At 39.3% G+C, this 22,396-nt stretch overlaps 1 protein-coding gene across 4 annotated transcripts in view; it reads right to left on the bottom strand.

The window, feature by feature from the left end:
• LOC128695159 (uncharacterized) overlaps window positions 1-22,396 on the bottom strand; it is a 46,675-nt gene that overhangs the window by 8,872 nt on the left and 15,407 nt on the right. For 3 of the 4 annotated variants that reach the window (XM_070091344.1, XM_070091348.1, XM_070091345.1), the window contains exons 5-11: window positions 16,277-16,367; window positions 11,685-11,806; window positions 10,561-10,680; window positions 10,124-10,293; window positions 8,003-8,208; window positions 4,837-5,058; window positions 4,462-4,586 (exon numbers count right to left, since the gene is read on the bottom strand). In XM_070091344.1, coding sequence (XP_069947445.1) covers window positions 4,462-4,586; window positions 4,837-5,058; window positions 8,003-8,208; window positions 10,124-10,293; window positions 10,561-10,680; window positions 11,685-11,806; window positions 16,277-16,367 — 1,056 coding nt within the window. The remainder of the gene's footprint in view (window positions 1-4,461; window positions 4,587-4,836; window positions 5,059-8,002; window positions 8,209-10,123; window positions 10,294-10,560; window positions 10,681-11,684; window positions 11,807-16,276; window positions 16,368-22,396) is intronic. The other variant, XM_070091346.1, reaches the window with a different exon arrangement.

Here is a 22,396-nt window from a genome sequence, read left to right as displayed (position 1 = left end):
AAGGATGAGGTTAATCATAGAATTGATGAGGGAAAAAAGGTGAGTGGTGCGTTGAGGTATATGTGGAGTCAAAAAACGTTATCTATGGAGGCAAAGAAGGGAATGTATGAAAGTATAGTAGTACCAACACTCTTATATGGATGTGAAGCTTGGGTGGTAAATGCAGCAGCGAGGAGACGGTTGGAGGCAGTGGAGATGTCCTGTCTAAGGGCAATGTGTGGTGTAAATATTATGCAGAAAATTCGGAGTGTGGAAATTAGGAAAAGGTGTGGAGTTAATCAAAGCATTAGTCAGAGGGCAGAAGAGGGGTTGTTGAGGTGGTTTGGTCATTTAGAGAGAATGGATCAAAGTAGAATGACATGGAAAGCATATAAATCTATAGGGGAAGGAAAGAGGGGTAGGGGTCGTCCTCAAAAGGGTTGGAAAGAGGGGGTAAAGGAGGTTTTGTGGGCGAGGGGCTTGGACTTCCAGCAAGCGTGCATGAGCGTGTTAAATAGGAGTGAATGGAGACGAATGATACTTGGGACCTGACGATCTGTTCGAGTGTGAGCAGTGTAATATTTAGTGAAGGGATTCAGGGATACCGGTTATTTTCATATAGTCGGACTTGAGTCCTGGAAATGGGAAGTACAATGCCTGCACTTTAAAGGAGTGGTTTGGGATATTGGCAGTTTGGAGGGATATGTTGTGTATCTTTATACGTATATGCTTCTAAACTATTGTATTCTGGGCACCTCTGCAAAAGCAGTGATAATGTGTGAGTGTGGTGAAAGTGTTGAATGATGATGAAAGTATTTTCTTTTTGGGGATTTTCTTTCTTTTTTGGGTCACCCTGCCTCGGTGGGAGACGACCGACTTGTTGAAAAAAAAAAAAAAAAAAAAAAAAAAAAAAAAAAAAATAAAAAAAAAAAAAAAAAAAAAAAAAAAAAAAAAAAAATTAGTTATTCTTAACACAAAGAACATTACTGGTATTAGTAGAACTCTTAATCATACCCACAAGTAGTTAAAACTACTAATTAGATACAGCAACTGAGTGTTGGCGAATGTGTTTTCTTCGTTAGAATTCCTGCCGACACATGAGTGGGACAGTCATGTGTAGATGAAAGTACAGATTACTCCACATATAACCTCTCATCACTTAGTGACGTACTTGTTTACCAACAACTCGAACTTATGACAGGCTTTCTGACCAGTATGCATACCTCAATAATGTACATATATTAGAGCTGATTTCCTCTATTCTGCTTATTACAATATACAGTACACTACTGTATAAGCATTAAAAAATATAGTAAAAATGTTATATATGGTGCAAAGGTTACATTAAAACAATATCAAAGATGGTTGACACAAACCCACTACCATTATATTATGCTCCTTGCTTAGCGACGAATTTGTTTAACGATGTAGTCTTAGGAATGCAACACCATCGTTAAGTGAGGAGAGGCTGTACTCTGTGGCACCCCAAAGTGTTGTATTGTATAGAGGAGGGCACCACTTGTATAGCAGGTTAGGTTCTTGACTACCACTGCAAAGTGAAACATAGCCCCCCTCCTTTTTTTCCACTTTTAAATAGCCTTTTTTTTCACTTTCAAATGCATATAAAAGCCTGATAACATGTTTTAACTATCATATATTAAATGGACAATATAGCTAGGCCTAAAAAATGCATATACAATACACACATTACTTTAACCCTTTGACTGTCGCGGCCGTATATATACGTTTACGAGGTACCGTGTTTGACGTACAGTGGACCCCCGCATACCGCACGCATCGCATACCGTACAATCCGCATACAGCTCGCTTTTTTCGCAAAAATTTTGCCTCGCATACCGCCCAAAAATCCGCTCACCGCTCTTCGTCCGAGACGCGTTCAATGTGCGGCCTGAGCCACGCTCACATGTTCCGCCGGTGGCATTGTTTACTAGCCAGCCTCCGCGGTAACATCCAAGCATACAATCGGAACATTTCGTATTATTACAGTGTTTTTGGTGATTTTTTTCTGGAAAATAAGTGACCATGGGCCCCAAGAAAGCTTCTAGTGCCAACCCTACAGCAATAAGGGTGAGAATTACTATAGAGATGAAGAAAAAGTTCATTGATAAGTATGAAAGTGGAGTGCGTGTCTCCGAGCTGGCCAGGTTGTATAATAAACCCCAATCAACCATCGCTACTATTGGTGGTACAGCTGCTGCTGCTGTTGTACCACCGTCAGCTGCTGCTGCTGTTGTACCACCGTCAGCTGCTGCTGCTGCTGTAGTACCGTCTGCTGCTGCTGTAGCATCGTCTGCTGCTGCTGTAGCATCGTCTGCTGCTGCTGTAGCATCGTCTGCTGCTGCTGTAGCATCGTCTGCTGCTGCTGTAGCATTGTCTGCTGCTGCTGTAGCATCGTCTGCTGCTGCTGTAGCATCGTCTGCTGCTGCTGTAGCATCGTCTGCTGCTGCTGTAGCATCGTTTGCTGCTGCTGTAGCATCGTCTGTTGCTGCTGTAGCATCGTCTGTTGCTGCTGTACCACTGTCAGCTGCTGCTGCTGCTGTAGCACCGTTGTTGGTGTGGCTTATTGAGAATACCAAGAAACAATTAACCCCAGAGGATTTGCCACCCAGGATAACCCAAAAAAGTCAGTGTCATCGAAGACTGTCTAACTTATTTCCATTGGGGTCCTTAATCTTGTCTCCCAGGATGCAACCCACACCAGTCGACTAACACCCAGGTGAACAGGGAAAAATGCCTGGAACTAGTGCTCATATTGGTGAATTTAAAGCCAGCAAAGGTTGGTTTGAGAGATTTAAGAATCGTAGTGGCATACACAGTGTGATAAGGCCTGTTCTGGAAGAAAATGCCAAACAGGACCTACAGTACTCAGGAGGAAAAGGCACTCCCAGGACACTGTCTCATCAGTCATTGCTGCATCTTCAATAAAGGTAAGTGTCATTTATTCTTCATTTAGTAGAGTAGTACATGCACAATATATATTGTGCATGTACTACTCTACTATTGTGCATGTATCCTTCTCTTTGTGTGTAGGAAAATGTATATTTCATGTGGTAAAATTTTTTTTTTCATACTTTTGGGTGTCTTGCACGGATTAATTTGATTTCCATTATTTCTTATGGGGAAAATTCATTCGCATACTGAACATTTCGCATAACAATCAGCCCTCTTGCACGGATTAAAGTCGCTATGCGGGGGTCCACTGTATATCTACTCATAAATTCTAGCGGCTTCAAATCAGGCAGGAGAAAGCTGGTAGGCCCACATGTGAGAGAATGGGTCTGTTTGGTCAGTGTGCACCAAATAAAAAAAATCCTGGAGCACGCAGTACATAATGAGAAAGAAAAAACTCCGACCGTTTTTTTTAATTAAAATGCCGACTTTGTGGTCTATTTTCGTATAGTATTTGTGGTTGTATTCTCGTTTTCTTGGTCTCATTTGATAGAATGGAAACTATATTATAGAAATAGAGGTGATTTTGATTAATTTTACTATAAAAAGAACCTGGAAATGGAGCACAAAGTACGGGAAATGTTTGATTTTTGCCGATGTTCAAAAGTAAACAAATGATGTCATTGTCCAATAAATGTCCAAATAGCCATTCTAATATGCAGTCATGAGTGGGTTGATGTAATTTTTACAATTATTACAGTAGTCTGCATAACAGTAAATCTTCTATTTTTTGTTTGAAAAAAATTTCAAAATAAAAAGCAAGAGTAATATAACAAGGGCCTGGAGACATGACTGATGAATGAAGAAAATGTTATTTTAGAGCCAGGAATGTCTGCATTGTTCATTCTGGTCCTTATTTTGAAATTGTCATATTTTTTAATTTTCGTGAAATTGGCCAAATTGCAAATTTCTGACCATGTTATTGGGTAGTTGAAATTGGTAAATGGGCAGTTTATTGTACTCAATCGATGGAAAAAATGGAGTTCTGAAGAAATAGCTATGAGTTTGGTTGACTGGAATAATGGAATTAGCCGAAAATAGGGCTCAAAGTGGGCGAAATTGCCGATTTGTAAATATTGCCGAGGTCGCTAATTTCGCGAGAGCGTAATTCCGTCAGTTTTCCATCAAATTTCGTTGTTTTGGTGTCTTTACAATTGGGAAAAGATTCTCTATCATTTCATAAGAAAAAATAATTTTTTTTTTTTGAAATTTTGCGACACCAGGAGACACCTCAGGATTGGGGGTTGCGACAGTCAAAGGGTTAAAATAGTTTCGTCCTTAGCTTATAGTGAGTGGTGAATATATTTATTGTAGGGAGTCTGAATAAATGAAGAATAATTGAACACTAATGCATTAGAGAAATACTGTAAAGTGGGGCCTGCCTGTATATGCAGTAGGGAAATAAAATCACATAATACCATGCATGCTTATATACTTTACATATTATTCATTACTTCACAACAAAATATAAGATAAATCTAGAAAAAGAATACCTACATGACCTCTACTGACCTTAACCAATTTGTAGGCTTTTGAAACCCTGGGTATAAATTCAGTTAGCGGGGAAACGAGGCTGGTGAAAGAAACACTATTGCAGATGCTTCCAGCAATTAATGCCACAGTGCTGAAGGGCACACCTGAAAATTTTTTTGTAAAATATAATAAAATTATCCGTATTTAATTTCAGTTCTTTCAGTAGGTTCTATTTGAGGATAATTATAACAAAAGACAAGTCAGTATTCCATCTTTGCATACTCAAAACAGTTAACTACAATTATAATTTGCTTACCCTGTGCAAAAATAATAAGTTATTCAATCACTTTTTATATTAAAACAAGAATAATTATTTCATGAATCGAGGAATTTTTAAAAAAAAATAATTGTTACCTGCTTGAACAACATTCACTTCTATTGTAATGGAGTGGCTGTGAAGTTCTTGAGCTGAAATCTGTATTGGCTCAAAAGTCATCTGGTATTGTTGAAGTGGACTTTCACCTTCTGGTACCAACAGCTGAGTTGTTTCTGTCTTCAGTGATTTACAGCTGTATGATAAAATTCCTGAGCAATTTACAGTTGAACCCTCATTAAATATTGGAATCTCGCACACACCTGTGGGAAATATTTATTTGTAATATGGCCCTCTACATACTACTGTCCAACTTAAAATATTAACTACCTCTATCACTCACACTGCACCAAAAACTTCCCATTAAGGTTTTGCATGTGATGTGGGTTATTTGTTGGCTATGTTGGAAATAAAGCCTTTTGGACAGGTACACATACCCGAGATTTCTCTCATCTTTCTAAGCCTATACAGTGGTTATTGCTTTTTGTGCTGCTGGATGTAGTGATTGGCAAGAAAATAAGTCAATTCTAACACTGATTTGAAAGACAAATAAGGATTTCTGCTGTGAGGCAGAAAGACTAGGAGTCAAGAGAAGCAATCAGTTCAAGTGATGCTGAAGTGCTCTTCATCCAAGGATTTGGAGCTACCCTTCTTTTCCTCAGATCAAACTTGATTACCTCCTATTTCCCAGGAGCTGCATGATTATTATTGAAGATTGAGACACTTATGCAACATATGGGAATCTTTATTAAGGAAATGTTTTGCCACACAGTGGCTTCATCAGTCCAATACAAAGCAGAGAGGGGTAAGGAGAGGAAGAGTTTGAGGTAATCAGTTCCTCAGCCTGGAATCAATGTGTTCAGTCCATCTCTCTTGTAGAAAGTAGAGCATATGGTCAGAGAAGTGGCTTATATACTGTAGACAGGTGAGTCGAAGCAGGAGGAAGCGGGATCACAGTGGAGCCATCCACTAGTGTAAGTAGGTCTTTGTCCAAAGGTTGGACAAGTATTGAAGAATTCCTTGTATCAAGTTCCATGAAGTTGCAGTGTCTGACAGATGTGATAAATGGAACCATTTATCACATCTGTCAGACACAACTTCAAGGAGCTTGATACAAGGAATTCTTCAATACCTGGACCGAACACATCAATTCCAAGCTGAGGGACTGATTACCTCAAACTCCTCCTCTCCTTACCCTTCTCTGCTTTGTATTGGACTGAAGAAGTCACTGTGTGGCAAAATATTTCCTTAATAAAGATTCCCATATGTTGCATGTCTCAATCTTCAACTTGTCGGTTTTCAAACCAGTTATCACATCATTATTATTATTTTATTTTATTATTTTATTATCACACTGGCCGATTCCCACCAAGGCAGGTTGGCCCGAAAAAGAAAAACTTTCACCATCATTCACTCCATCACTGTCTTGCCAGAAGGGTGCTTTACACTACAGTTTTTAAACTGCAACATTAACACCCCTCCTTCAGAGTGCAGGCACTGTACTTCCCATCTCTAGGACTCAAGTCCGGCCTGCCAGTTTCCCTGAACCCCTTCATAAATGTTACTTTGCTCACACTCCAACAGCACGTCAAGTATTAAAAACCATTTGTCTCCATTCACTCCTATCAAACACGCTCACGCATGCCTGCTGGAAGTCCAAGCCCCTCGCACACAAAACCTCCTTTACCCCCTCCCTCCAACCTTTCCTAGGCCGACCCCTACCCCGCCTTCCTTCCACTACAGACTGATACACTCTGGAAGTCACTCTGTTTCACTCCATTCTCTCTACATGTCCGAACTCAAGCACAAAAACCAATGGATTATTATGAAATGTTTTGGATGAACGTGTAGAGTAATGCTCACTGAACGAGTAACAAAGGCAAACCGAGTCATGAACGTATGAGTGGCCGTGTCCTGTGGGCAGGTGGACGTGCCTGGTATGGACAATTTCCAAGTAATGTACGAAAACGGGAAAAATTTTGCCAAAAAAAAGTGGTCGAAAACTGAATTGTACAATAACCAGACCGGACAAAAACTGGGGTTCACTGTAGTACAATAATTATAATAATAACCGATGGTTAATGGTAACCCATGGATATAGGTGGGTAATATATGGAGAGGTTATCAATTATGCACCGGTAGGTGATTAAATTTATAAATGTTTCCATTTATGAGAAGACAGCTCATATAATTGGAGTAAGTAGTTGGCAAGTCTTGGAAAAAGATAGGTACAGTATAGCCATTGCAGACCTTTTACTAAATGTGGCTTTCCACCTACAAGATGCTTTATAAAGTACTTGATAAAGTTTACTACAGGTAAAATTTTGTATTTAATAAAAGATCTCCTTTTGCTAAACTGTATGTTTTTGTCTACCATCCACAGGTACCTGCCAGATGTAGACTTATTACCCAACTAATATGTATCAAGGGTTTTGTAGGATTTCACATCCTTTCCAATGTTTGAAGAGATACTGTTTTTTTTTTTTTCAACAAGTCGGCTGTCTCCCACTGAGGCAGGGTAACCCAAAAAGAAAGAAAATCCCCAAAACGAAAATACTTTCATCATTCAACACTATTCATGTAGTGATAACAATCATGAATTTATTGCATACCTGGTCAGCACAAGTTCCAACAGATTCATGTCCAATACTACTAAGTGTAAATCGGCTGGCTTAAGTCGCATTACTTCAAAACACTAATATTGTATCTGCTAATAATACATTTTAGATACTTAACATCTTTGAAAACTTTATATACAGGAAGTGTCTCAAAACACTACTAACTATAATCATAACCATAATTTTTAAAGGAGTATACGGGTAAGCCAGGGAAAGGCCTCAGTCAAATGCCCAAAATCTCCAGGTGTGGGTCATCAAATGGCTAAGACCCGCATGAGGAAACACTTGTCCTGTTTCCTGACAAACCTTACTTAACCTATCTCTGAATGGAAAAAAATAAACACAGATTATTGATTATCCAGTAATAGGTCCTTCGGTTTCCAATATTATTCAAGTATCTTGTTTGATCTGGCACATAAACAGATAATGCAAAATAATGAAACATGCAAAAACAAAGAAGTTACAAAAAAATGTCATCTGGTGCTGCTGAAAACTGGGTGCACCTTTTCTATCCTGAAGGCATCAGATAATCAATGATCTGTACTACCAGTAATAAAAATTACCCTTTACAATACTAATAAAAAGTTACCTAGAACACAAGCCCTCTTTTTGGGTCTGAGAACTGGTGGTTCCAGTTTTTCTATAGTAACTTTAGACTCTAGCAGTGATCCATCTGCTGCTTCGTCAGCCTTAGCTTGCCTACGTTGAACTATCTTCAAGACGAGAGATGTATAAGATAAAATGCTTGCTCCAGTTGTCACCTGTAATATTAGCTGAGGACTGCATACTAATAATCTGCCATAAATACAAAAAACAGAAAACATCAGCTTGTGTCTATTAAGGGATGTAAATTTCGATGTACAGTTTTTAACATTAACTAAGGTTTATTTATGCAATTAAGCTTTTTTAAGAGGATTAAATTATTGCCATTTAAAAATAGTTTTAATAAGAAAGAAAGATCTACTTGGAGTGATAAATAAAAAATTTTAAATAATTTTCATTAAAGAATGTACACAGAAAACATGATAAATGTACAAATAAATCCCATAATTCACAGAAGTTAGATTCATGGAAATAATGTAAATATGGAAACCCCCAAATAGGGTTCATGTGCCAAGCAAAAACAAGATAATGGAAACCAAGAAAAAACTGTAAAAAATGAGAATACTGGAGTTCAACTGTACTGTTTTCTGTGTATTTTAATGAGAAATATTTTAAACTTTTGATTAGTTCTGATGTCAGTGAAGGGCTCCTGATACAAGAAATTGGACCTATCCTTCCTTTGTATCAAACCTGATTCTCTCCTATTTGTCAGGCAATCTATGACCCTTGTAGGTTTAGTGCTCCCCACTGATAATAATAATAATAATAATATTTATTATTAATTATTATTAACACACTGGCCGATTCCCACAAAGGCAGGGTGGCCCGAAAAAGAAAAACTTTCACCATCATTCGCTCTATCACCGTCTTGCCAGAACAGTGCTTTACACTACAGTTTTTAAACTGCAACATTAACACCCCTCCTTCAGAGTGCAGGCACTGTACTTCCCATCTCCAGGACTCAAGTCCGGCCTGCTGGTTTCCCTGAATCCCTTCATAAATCTTACCGTGCTCACACTCCAACAGCACGTAAAGTATTAAAAACCATTTGTCTCCATTCACTCCTATCAAACACGCTTACGCATGCCCGCTGGAAGTCCAAGCCCCTCGCACACAAAACCTCCTTTACCCCCTCCCTCCAACCTTTCCTAGGTTGACCCCTACCCCGCCTTCCTTCCACTACAGACTGATACACTCTTGAAGTCACTCTGTTTCACTCCATTCTCTCTACATGTCCGAACCACCTCAACAACCCTCCCTCAGCCCTCTGGACATCAGTTTTGGCAATCCCACACCTCCTAACTTCCAAACTACGAATTCTCTGCATTATATTCACACCACATATTGCCCTCAGACATGACATCTCCACTGCCTCCAGCCTTCTCCTCGGTGCAACATTCGTCACCCATGCTTCACACCCATATAAGAGCGTTGGTAAAACTATACTCTCATACATTCCTCTCTTTGCCTCCAAGGACAAAGTTCTTTGTCTCCACAGACTCCTAAGTGCACCCCTCATCAATTCTATGATTCACCTCATCTTTCATAGACCCATCCGCTGACACGTCCACTCCCAAATATCTGAATACATTCACCTCCTCAATATTCTCTCCCTCCAGTCTGATATCCAATCTTTCATCACCTAATGCTAAATTACAGTATTAAAAAGAATTATAACATTTAATTTATCAGGGTTGGTGATTTGTGTTAGGTTATATTTTCTTAAATGGCTATAATTTTAATGTGTATAAACAAACTATAGAGAATATCACAGTACACATTCACCAAAGGCCTACTTTTTTGCCACAATAACCAAGTTACTGCCTGCTACACTGTACCAAGAATATATTCTAACCCAGATCTTCTTTTCAAATCTCACTGTTCATAATTTAAAAGCTTTAAAACAAGTGCTATACTTAAAATAGTAGTTTCTACACAATTCATCTAGAATAAAAATTTGACACCTGAGAAGGAGAATGAGCTGAGGCTCTGAAATCCCATATGTTGGAGGAAGATCTTACCTATAATCAATTCAAACACTAGAAAAGCTAATAGATCCTATACATTAATAAACTAAAAGAAAACTGATGAATAACTTTTAAATTACCTGTCAGCATTATTTATAATGTTAAGACCAATGACCCACTTGTCATGAACAACCTTGTGCCTCACGTTAAGGATCGTCACACATGACAATGGAGGTTTGGGAGCTGCAATTTTCATTTCTCTCTTCTCTATGTCATCACTACTTTCTATAGTTAATACTGCCATCAAGTTCTTTGGAAGAGGAAAAAAATGTTACACACATAAATACCTAGAAACCATTTAAATATTAATAATAAAAGACAAAAGTGATTAGAATGGCAAACAGCCAAGGAGGAAACAAGATTGCATGAACTTGAACATGCAAAGGAAATAGCACAGTATCATTAGTATGTCAGATTTAAAAAATGAACTGTAAGCAATGTCAATGAAGTTCTGCAAGAATTTTATTTTACATCATGTGAAATAAGAAATGCTAACACTTATCCCCAGAAAACTTACATTTTCATCTAAGTCATGAAGTCCCTGAAGCTGTGACTGTAAAGTTGCCAGCTTTTGAGTAATGAAATTTTCTTTCATCCTTCTTTGTGAGTTCAGCTTCTCTGTATATCTTATGCCATCCTATAATTTTTACATTATTATTATTATATTTATGGAGAAGTGTTAAATTCATAAGGGTAGCACAGCAACAGAGAAATGGGAGGTAATCAGGTTTGATCCAAGTAAAGAGAGGGGTATCTCTAATTTCTTGGATGATGAGCACTGAAGGAATTTTTTTTCATATTATTTGTCAGGTAATATTTGTCAATCCTTTAAGTAGCTTTTTTAATACATGTATTTTACTCAACAAAAAGAATTTTGAATCATGGGTATAAAATACTGAAAAGTTGAGGAAAAAGACATGCAACAGCTGGGTATCTTTATCGAGAGATGTTTCTCTCACCTGGGCCTTCATAGTTGGAGACAGTAGTTGAAGTAGTAGTCATATGTGGGCAGGTCCACTAGTGGAATCAGGTCTGGCCTATAAATTTGGCCAGAGATTTAGCAATGACATTGTAAACATATCCTCTAGTTATAAATAATGAAGCTAGTGCTTAACATGACTCACGAAATCGTAATGACACGATTGCAAACAAACCATACCCCGGCCGGGATTGAAACCGCGGTCAGAGAGTCTCAAAACTCCAGCCTGCCGCGTTAGCCACTAGACCAGTGTAGTAGTGTAGTGTGTAGAAATATACCTAGTTGGACGAATCTTATTGTGGCTAGCTGGTCTACTGGCTAACGCGACGGGCTGGAGTTTTGAGACTCTCTGACCGCGGGTTCAATCCCAGCCGGGGTATGGTAAGCTAGTGCTTAATCTAGCACTGCTGCATCACTCCACTTCTGTCACTATTCAAGGCTCCATTCTGATGCCTCTGTATTATACTGATAAATCTCCTGATGTGTGGAACCTCACTCAGTAAAGATACCCTGGTGTTGGACATGTTACACTGATAAAGCTCCTGATGTGTGGAACCTCACTCAGTAAAGATACCCTGGTGTTGGACATGTTACACTGATAAAGCTCCTGATGTGTGGAACATCACTCAGAGTAAAATTCATGAAAATTAGACATATTGTACCTTCAAGCGTCGTGCTAGTGATTCCACTGCATCACTCTTTCCCTTTTGTCCTTCTTCCTGCAATTTATCTTCAGTGGCATACAGAGTTATCAGTTCGGTACTAGATATGGTCGTAACCTCTCCTGTAGACACGGATTCAATTCTATGTTAAAATCATAGGATGATCTGTAATTTAATAATTTTGCAAGGATACACTGAACACCCATAACATTAATAAACTGTAGTTTATAACAATAACAAATGAATGCAGAGAATTCTCATTTATTAGATTTGGAAAAATAACATGATTAATAAAAATATTACACAAAAGTCATTTTTGTGACATGGATCAAACTCTTAACCATTTCATTGTCCAGACCTCCAATCTAAAACTTGTCTGCAACATCCAAGAAGTTTCAATGATTTTTTTTTTTGTTATTTTTTCTTACAAAATGGCAGGGAATCTTTTTGTTCTTTTTGAAGGTAATAAAACAAAATGTACGAAATTTGATGGAAAACTGATGAAATTACGCTTTTGCAAATTTTGCTGTCAGTGATATTTATGCAGTGGCAATTGTGTCCACTTTGAGTCTTATTTTAGGTCAATTACATTGTTACAGTAGACCAAATTCTTAGCTATTTTGCTAGTATGTCTTCCATTTTATTGATTGAGCACAACTCCCAATAAAGTGATCAGAAATTAGTAATTTGGCCAATTTCACACAAATTTCAAAATATTCCAGTTTCAAAATAGGGTCTAGAATAAACAATGCAGGCATTCCTGGCACTAAACCAACATTTCCTTTGTTCATTAGTTACATTCCCAGGCTTTACATATGAATTCCATTTTGATTTTTTACTCACACAAAAAAACAAAAGATTTACTGTTATGCAATACTGTAATAATTGTATGAATAATACCAGTGAATTCATGAATGCATATTAGACCCACCAGTTGGATGTACAATATTGGGTAAGTGACATAATTTGTTTACTCTTGAGTATCAGCAAAAAATCAAACATTTCCACTTCTTTGAGCTCAATTTCAAGCTATTTTCAGTCTTGAAACCAATCAAAATCATCTCTATTTCTATATCTTCCATTCTATCAAATGAGACCAAGAAAGAGAGAATACAACCATAAAAATCATATGAAAATACACCGTACAGTCGCTGTTTTAAACCAAAAACACTGTTGTAGCCTTTTTTTCTCATTATGCACTGCGTGCTGCAAGATTTTTTTTATATGGTGCACACTTACTGCATAAACTAATTCTCTCATATCTAGGCCCAAATTTACTGCTCACAGCTTATCTGAGTGAGTTGAGCTCATGGCATAGTACTAAGGCACTGACAATGACCTCAAATCCATAGTACTATGGCACAGACAATAAGGGTGTGTAGAAGAGAGGGAGAATACTTCCCGGTAAAAGTAGGTCTTAGACAGGGATGTGTAATGTCACCATGGTTGTTTAATATATTTATAGATGGGGTTGTAAAAGAAGTAAATGATAGGGTGTTTGGGAGAGGGGTGGGATTAAATTATGGGGAATCAAATTCAAAATGGGAATTGACACAGTTACTTTTTGCTGATGATACTGTGCTTATGGGAGATTCTAAAGAAAAATTGCAAAGGTTAGTGGATGAGTTTGGGAATGAGTGTAAAGGTAGAAAGTTAAAAGTGAACATAGAAAAGAGTAAGGTGATGAGGGTATCAAATGATTTAGATAAAGAAAAATTGGATATCAAATTGGGGAGGAGGAGTATGGAAAAAGTGAATGTTTTCAGATACTTGGGAGTTGACGTGTCGGCAGATGGATTTATGAAGGATGAGGTTAATCATAGAATTGATGAGGGAAAAAAGGTGAGTGGTGCATTGAGGTATATGTGGAATCAAAAAACTTTATCTATGGAGGCAAAGAAGGGAATGTATGAAAGTACAGTAGTTCCAACACTCTTGTATGGGTGTGAAGCTTGGGTGGTAAATGAAGCAGCGAGGAGACGGTTGGAGGCAGTGGAGATGTCCTGTCTAAGGGCAATGTGTGGTGTAAATATCATGCAGAAAATTTGGAGTGTGGAAATTAGGAAAAGGTGTGGAGTTAATAAAAGTATTAGTCAGAGGGCAGAAGAGGGGTTGTTGAGGTGGTTTGGTCATTTAGAGAGAATGGATCAAAGTAGAATGACATGGAAAGCATACAAATCTATAGGGGAAGGAAGGCGGGGTAGGGGTCGTCCTCGAAAGAGTTGGAGAGAGGGGGTAAAGGAGGTTTTGTGGGCGAGAGGCTTGGACTTCCAGCAAGCGTGCATGAGCGTGTTAGATAGGAGTGAATGGAGACGAATGGTACTTGGGATCTGACGATCTGTTGGAGTGTGAGCAGGGTAATATTTAGTGAAGGGATTCAGGGAAACCGGTTATTTTCATATAGTCGGACTTGAGTCCTGGAAATGGGAAGTACAATGCCTGCACTTTAAAGGAGAGGTTTGGGATATTGGCAGTTTGGAGGGATATGTTGTGTATCTTTATACGTATATGCTTCTAAACTGTTGTATTCTGAGCACTTCTGTAAAAACAGTGATAATGTGTGAGTGTGGTGAAAGTGTTGAATGATGATTAAAGTATTTTCTTTTTGGGGATTTTCTTTCTTTTTTGGGTCACCCTGCCTCGGTGGGAGATGGCCGATTTGTTGGAAAAAAAAAATCATAATAATTAACAATACACTGTTAAATATTACTGGAAGGTCTAGGAATTATAACTCATAGCTATATATTTTTTTATAACATTGACCGTCTCCCACCAAGGCGGGGTGACCTGAAAAAGAAGAAACAAATGTTTTCTTTCTTTTTACATTTAGAAATTTATAAAGGGGAAGGGGTTACTAACCCTTGCTAACTCATACCTATATAGGAACATAAAAAATAGTGTCCAAACAAGATATGTACTACTGATACTATTCCTTAGTGCAGGCTATCAACACATATTTATAACAAAAAAAGGCACAATACCGTGACTGGAACGATACACAAATAGCCTGCACATAAAAGAGAGAAGCTTACGACGACGTTTCGGTCCGACTTGGACCATTGACAAAATCACACTAACCAGAAATGGAGCAGGACGGCTATATATAGGCAGGAAGAGGTGGTAGTAGTAGTAGTAGTACAAGAATGGTATATAATACCGACAAGATGAAATTAAGACACATGCGCAACACCCGGGCATCCCTATCGTAGACGTTTCACCATCCAGCCAGCCACTGGATGGCGAAACGTCCACAACAAAGACAACCAGACGCCGCACATGTGTCTTAATTTCATCAGTAGTTGTAGTAGTAGTAGAAGAGGTAGTAATAGTGGTAATGGCAGAAGTGGGAAATAAGGAGGATGAGCCAGTCAAATACAAAGGAAGGGGGAGCACTGCAAGAGAGCTAGGTGCCCACTGAGGGTGAGCAAGCGCACAGAGGTGCGTGAAAGGGGAAGTGGTGAAATAAATGAAGAAGGAACAGAAACACGAGACAGAAGAGAGAAAGACAACCCAGAGGAGAAAAGGAAAGAGGAAAGGGGAAGAGGGAGAAGAAGAAAAAGAAAAAAAAAATGAGGAGTCAGGTTAAGTCACGGGTGTTCTGAAGTTTGGAGCATTTTACAATGTAGTGGGAGAGGAAGGCATCTACAGAGACGAAACCAGGGCTAAGGTTCATACAAGGAAAGTTGTGTATTAGAGAGGATTCAACTAGACGGCAACTGTTCGAGTTAGAAGTAGGGAAGACAGTTTTAGCAGAAGACCAGTCAATAGGATGGCTATGATCTCTGATGTGACAGAAAAGAGCATTGTTAGTGTCGGCAAGCCTAACACTATTTTTGTGCTCCCTAAGTCTGTCAGAAAGAGATCGACCAGTTTCTCCGAAGTATTGAAGAGGACAGGAGGAGCAAGAAATAGAGTAGACACCAGGAACATCTGTAGAGGGAGGAGAGGTATGAACGAGATTAGTGTGAAGAGTGTTAGTCTGGTGGAAGGTAAGCTTGATGTCTAAGGGACAGAGAGAATTGTTGAGATTAGAAAGACCGGAAATGTAGGGAAGGCAGAGGATAGAAGAGTTCCCAGGAGTAGAGAGTTTGGGAGAGAAGAAATTGCGTTTAGCACATGAGAGGGCAGAGTCTATGAAATGGGAAGGGTAGCCAAGACAGGAAAACGAATTAAGAAGAGTGGATGTCAATGGTCCAAGTCGGACCGAAACATCGTCGTAAGCTTCTCTCTTTTATGTGCGGGTTATTTGTGTAACACATATTTAACTCTTATGGTTTAAATACCAGCATGAATTTCAAACTTATCCTATTCAAAACACTAATTTGTCATATTTAATCAACAAATATTAATTTTGCAGTTAAATTTCAAGAACAACTGAACAATCTCGACCAACAATCTAGGGATTATTGATGCTCAGTAATACATACTGTACTTCTAAAATAAAATCAACTGTCAGTAAAGTTTGTAAATTTTAATTTTAAGTACAGTATTTTCTATGTTCACTGTCAATTACTGGAATTAAAACAGCACAATTATTGTACAAATGCTACACATCATAATTCTTTAAAGTATCTGAGTTAGAAATCACTTACCATTAAGCTGAAGCAGCCTTAAATGAGGAACACCAATGGCCTGTGGGTCTTCAGAGCTAATGTCAGCGATGTTCTCCCATTCATGAAGGGTCTGAGAAATTTAACCATACCTTATTCATCAAGCACAATGTTGTACATAAATCACATGCACATATGAGATTTCAACTCATTAGGCATAAGTGCAGCTGGCATGACAAAAAATTACAGTGGACCCCCAGTTATCAGCCGTAATCTGTTCCAGAAGGTTGGCCGATAACCAAAATGGCCGAAAACCGAATTAATATTTCCCATAATAATTAATGGAAATGCAATTAATCCGTTCCAAACAAAAATATTCACAAAAAAATATTTTTTTAACAATTATGTAAATATTTTATACCTTTATTGAAGGCTAATGATGGCTTCTGGAAGATAGGGAAGAGGAAAGAGGGAAGCATTAGTGTTTGGAAGGGGAATCCCCCTCCATAAAGACTTAAGGTAGCAAAGCCTTCTTTGGGGTCACTTCCCTTCCTTCTCTTTTAATGCCACTAGGACCAGCTTGAGAGTCACTGGACCCATGTCTCACAAAATAACTGTCCAGAGTGCTCTGTTTCTGGCATCTCATTAAGATTTCCCTGAAGTGGGATGGTTTTGTCACTAAACATGTTGCAGATATGGCTTGTGTCAGCTTTGTCAGGGTGGTGTTTCTCTACAAAAGCTTGCACCCTAGTCCACATTGCACACACCTCTTTAATATCTGAAGAAGGCACTTCCTTCACTCCCTCTTCCTCCCCTTTTGAAGCAAGTTCCTCAGCTGCAGTCTGCTGCTGTTCAAGTTGAAGCTCTTGCAGCTCTTCAGTGGTTAGCTCTTCCCTGTGGTCCTCCACCAACTCTTCCACATCCTTGCCACTTACCTCCAACCCCAGGGACTTCCCCAGTGCCACAATAGAGTCCACAGGGTCAGCCTCAAACCCTTCAAAATCCCTCTCTTGGACACAATCTAGCCACAGTTTTCTCCAAGCAGAGTTCAAAGTCCTGGAAGTCACTCCCTCCCAAGCCTTGCCTATAAAGCTTATGCACTAATGCAGCGGTTTTCAATTGTTCCCTTTGTTCATTTATTCAGACTTCCAACAATAAATATATTCACTGATCACTATAAGCTAAGAACAAAAACAATTTAAGGTAAGTAATGTGAGTACTGTATATGCATTTTTTAGGCCTAGCTCTATTGCTCATTTTTTTTTTTCAACAAGTCGGCTGTCTCCTACCGAGGCAGGGTGACCCAAAAAGAAAGAAAATCCCCAAACAGAAAATACTTTCATCATCATTCAACACTTTCACCTCACTCACACATAATCACTGTTTTTGCAGAGATGCCCAGAATACAACAGTTTAGAAGTATATACGTATAAAAATACATAATATATCTCTCCAAACTGCCAATATCCCAAACCCCTCCTTTAGAGTGCAGGAATTGTAATTCCCATTTCCAGGACTCAAGTCCAGTTATATAAAATAACCGGTCTCCCTGAATCCCTTCACTAAATATTACCCTGCTCACCCTCCAACAGATCATCAGGTCCCAAATACCATTTGTCTCCATTCACTCCTATCTAACACGCTCACGCACGCTTGCTGGAAGTCCAAACCCCTCGCCCACAACACCTCCTTTACCCCCTTCCTCCAACCTTTTCGAGGATGACCCCTACCCCGCCTTCCTTCCCCTACAGATTTATACGCTCTCCATGTCATTCTACTTTGATCCATTCTCTCTAAATGACCAAACCACCTCAACAAACCCTCTTCAGCACTCTGACTAATACTTTTAACTCCACACCTTCTCCTAATTTCCACACTCCGAATTTTCTGCACAATATTTACACCACACATTGCTCTTAGACAGGACATCTCCACTGCCTCCAGCCGCCTCCTCGCTGCTGCATTTACAACCCAAGCTTCACACCCATATAAGAGTGTTGGTACCACTATACTTTCATACATTCCCTTCTTTGCCTCCATAAATAACATTTTTTGCCTCCACATATACCTCAATACCTCAATGCACCACTCACCTTTTTTCCTTCATCAATTCTATGATTAACCTCATCCTTCATAAATCCATCCGCTGACACGTCAACTCCCAAATATCTGAAAACATTCACTTCTTCCATACTCCTCCTCCCCAATTTGATATCCAATTTTTCTTTATCTAAATCATTTGATACTCTCATCACCTTACTCTTTTCTATGTTCACTTTCAACTTTCTACCTTTACACACACTCCCAAATTCGTCCACTAACCTTTGCAATTTTTCTTTAGAATCTCCCATAAGCACAGTATCATCAGCAAAAAGTAACTGTGTCAATTCCCATTTTGTATTTAATTCCCCATAATTTAATCCCACCCCTCTCCCAAACACCCTAGCATTTACTTCTTTTACAACCCCATCTACAAATATATTAAACAACCATGGTGACATTACACATCCCTGTCTAAGACCTACTTTTATTGGGAAGTAGTCTCCCTCTCTTCTACACACCCTAACCTGAGCCTCACTATCCGCATAAAAACTCTTTACAGCATTTAGTAATTTACCACCTATTCCATATGCTTGCAACATCTGCCACATTGCTCCCCTATCCACTCTATCATATGCCTTTTCTAAATCCATAAATGCCATAAAAACTTCCCTACCTTTATCTAAATACTGCTCACATATGTGCTTCAATGTAAACACTTGATGAACACATCCCCTACCCACTCTAAAACCTCCTTGCTCATCCGCAATTCTACATTCTGTCTTACCTCTAATTCTTTCAATAATAACCCTACCGTACACTTTTCCTGATATACTCAGTAAACTTATTCCTCTATAATTTTCACAATCTCTTTTGTCCCCCTTCCCTTTATATTAAGGGACTATACACACTCTCCGCCAATCCCTAGGTACCTTCCCCTCTTTCATACATTTTTTTTTTTCAACAAACCGGCTGTATCCCACCGAGGCAGGGTGGCCCAAAAAAGAAAAACAAAAGTTTCTCTTTGGAAATTTAGTAATTTATACAGGAGAAGGGGTTACTAGTCCCTTGCTCCTGGCATTTTAGTTGCCTCTTACAACACGCATGGCTTACGGAGGAAGAATTCTGTTCCACTTCCCCATGGAGATAAGGAGAAATAAACAAGAACAAGAACTAGAAAGAAAATAGCAGAAAACCCAGAGGGGTGTGTATATATATGCTTGTACATGTGTGTGTAGTGTGACCTAAGTGTAAGTAGAAGTAGCAAGACGTACCTGAAATCTTACATGTTCATGAGACAGAAAAAAGGACACCAGCAATCCTACCATCATGTAAAACAATTACAGGCTTTCGTTTTACACTCACTTTGCAGGACGATAGTACCTCCCTGGGAGGTTGCTGTCTACCAACCTACTACCTAGGTTTCATACATTTATTAAAATATAGGAGAGGAGAGTTATTAAATGGAGAGTTAGAGGTATTGGGAAGATGGAGGGAATATTTTGAGGAATTGTTAAATGTTGATGAAGATAGGGAAGCTGTGATTTCGTGTATAGGGCAAGGAGGAACAACATCTTGTAGGAGTGAGGAAGAGCCAGTTGTGAGTGTGGGGGAAGTTCGTGAGGCAGTAGGTAAAATGAAAGGGGGTAAGGCAGCCGGGATTGATGGGATAAAGATAGAAATGTTAAAAGCAGGTGGGGATATAGTTTTGGAGTGGTTGGTGCAATTATTTAATAAATGTATGGAAGAGGGTAAGGTACCTAGGGATTGGCAGAGAGCATGCATAGTTCCTTTGTATAAAGGCAAAGGGGATAAAAGAGAGTGCAAAAATTATAGGGGGATAAGTCTGTTGAGTATACCTGGCAAAGTGTATGGTAGAGTTATTATTGAAAGAATTAAGAGTAAGACGGAGAATAGGATAGCAGATGAACAAGGAGGCTTTAGGAAAGGTAGGGGGTGTGTGGACCAGGTGTTTATAGTGAAACATATAAGTCAACAGTATTTAGATAAGGCTAAAGAGGTCTTTGTGGCATTTATGGATTTGGAAAAGGCGTATGACAGGGTGAATAGGGGGGCAATGTGGCAGATGTTGCAGGTGTATGGTGTAGGAGGTAGGTTACTGGAAGCAGTGAAGAGTTTTTACGAGGATAGTGAGGCTCAAGTTAGAGTATGTAGGAAAGAGGGAAATTATTTCCCAGTAAAAGTAGGCCTTAGACAAGGATGTGTGATGTCACCGTGGTTGTTTAATATATTTATAGATGGGGTTGTAAGAGAAGTAAATGCGAGGGTCTTGGCAAGAGGCGTGGAGTTAAAAAATAAAGAATCACACATAAAGTGGGAGTTGTCACAGTTGCTCTTTGCTGATGACACTGTGCTCTTGGGAGATTCTGAAGAGAAGTTGCAGAGATTGGTGGATGAATTTGGTAGGGTGTGCAAAAGAAGAAAATTAAAAGTGAATACAGGAAAGAGTAAGGTTATAAGGATAACAAAAAGATTAGATCATGAAAGATTGGATATCAGATTGGAGGGAGAGAGTATGGAGGAGGTGAATGTATTCAGATATTTGGGAGTGGACATGTCAGCGGATGGGTCTATGAAAGATGAGGTGAATCATAGAACTGATGAGGGGAAAAGGGTGAGTGGTGCACTTAGGAGTCTGTGGAGACAAAGAACTTTGTCCTTGGAGGCAAAGAGGGGAATGTATGAGAGTATAGTTTTACCAACGCTCTTATATGAGTGTGAAGCATGGGTGATGAATGTTGCAGCGAGGAGAAGGCTGGAGGCAGTGGAGATGTCATGTCTGAGAGCAATGTGTGGTGTGAATATAATGCAGAGAATTCGTAGTTTGGAAGTTAGGAGGAGGTGCGGGATTACCAAAACTGTTGTCCAGAGGGCTGAGGAAGGGTTGTTGAGGTGGTTTGGACATGTGGAGAGAATGGAGCGAAACAGAATAACTTCAAGAGTGTATCAGTCTGTAGTGGAAGGAAGGCGGGGTAGGGGTCGGCCTAGGAAAGGTTGGAGGGAGGCCCGAAAGGAGGTTTTGTGTGCGAGGGGCTTGGACTTCCAGCAGGCATGCGTGAGCGTGTTTGATAGGAGTGAATGGAGACAAATGGTTTTTAATACTTGACGTGCTGTTGGAGTGTGAGCAAAGTATCATTTATGAAGGGGTTCAGGGAAACCGGCAGGCCGGACTTGAGTCCTGGAGATGGGAAGTACAGTGCCTGCACTCTGAAGGAGGGGTGTTAATGTTGCAGTTTAAAAACTGTAGTGTAAAGCACCCTTCTGGCAAGACAGTGATGGAGTGAATGATGGTGAAAGTTTTTCTTTTTCGGGCCACCCTGCCTTGGTGGGAATTGGCCAGTGTGATAATAAAAAAAAAAAAAAACCAACCACTCCAACACTATGCCCCCCTTCCCCTGCTTTTAACAGTTCTGTCACGATCCCGTCAGTTCCAGCAGCTTTACCCCCTTTCATTCTACGTCATGCCTCACGCACCTTCCCCACACTCATATCCTGCTCTTCTTCACTCCTAAAAGATGATATACCTCCCTGGCCAGTGCATGAAATTACCGCCTCCCTTTCTTCGTCGACATTTAATAGTTCCTCAAAATATTCTCGCCATCTACTCAAAACCTCCATCTCCCCATCTACTAACTCCCCTACTCTGTTTTTAACTGATAAATCCATTTGTTCCCTAGCCTTTCTTAACTTGTTTAACTCACTCCAAAATATTTTCTTATTTTCAATAAAATTCCTTGACAGTACCTGTCCCACTCTATCATCCGCTCTCCTTTTGCACTCTCTCACCACTCTCTTCACCTTTCTTTTACTCTCTATATACTCTACTCTTCTTATAACACTTCTGCTTTGTAAATACCTCTCATAAGCTACCTTTTTCTCTTTTATCACACCCTTTACTTCATCATTCCACCAATCACTCCTCTTTCCTCCTGCATCCACCCTCCTATAACCACAAACTTCTGCCCCATATTCTAATACTGCATTTTTAAAACTATTCCAACCCTCTTCAACCCACCCCACTACTCATTTATTTATTTATTTATTTATTTAATAATTTGAACATACATACAGAGGTACAAAAAAATACAGGTAAGAGCAGCA

The sequence above is a fragment of the Cherax quadricarinatus genome, chromosome 35 (genome assembly GCF_038502225.1).
Source record: "Cherax quadricarinatus isolate ZL_2023a chromosome 35, ASM3850222v1, whole genome shotgun sequence".
Classification (NCBI taxonomy): domain Eukaryota; kingdom Metazoa; phylum Arthropoda; class Malacostraca; order Decapoda; family Parastacidae; genus Cherax; species Cherax quadricarinatus.
Note: the sequence above shows the minus strand (reverse complement) of the source record. Positions and strands in the feature narration are given on the sequence as shown.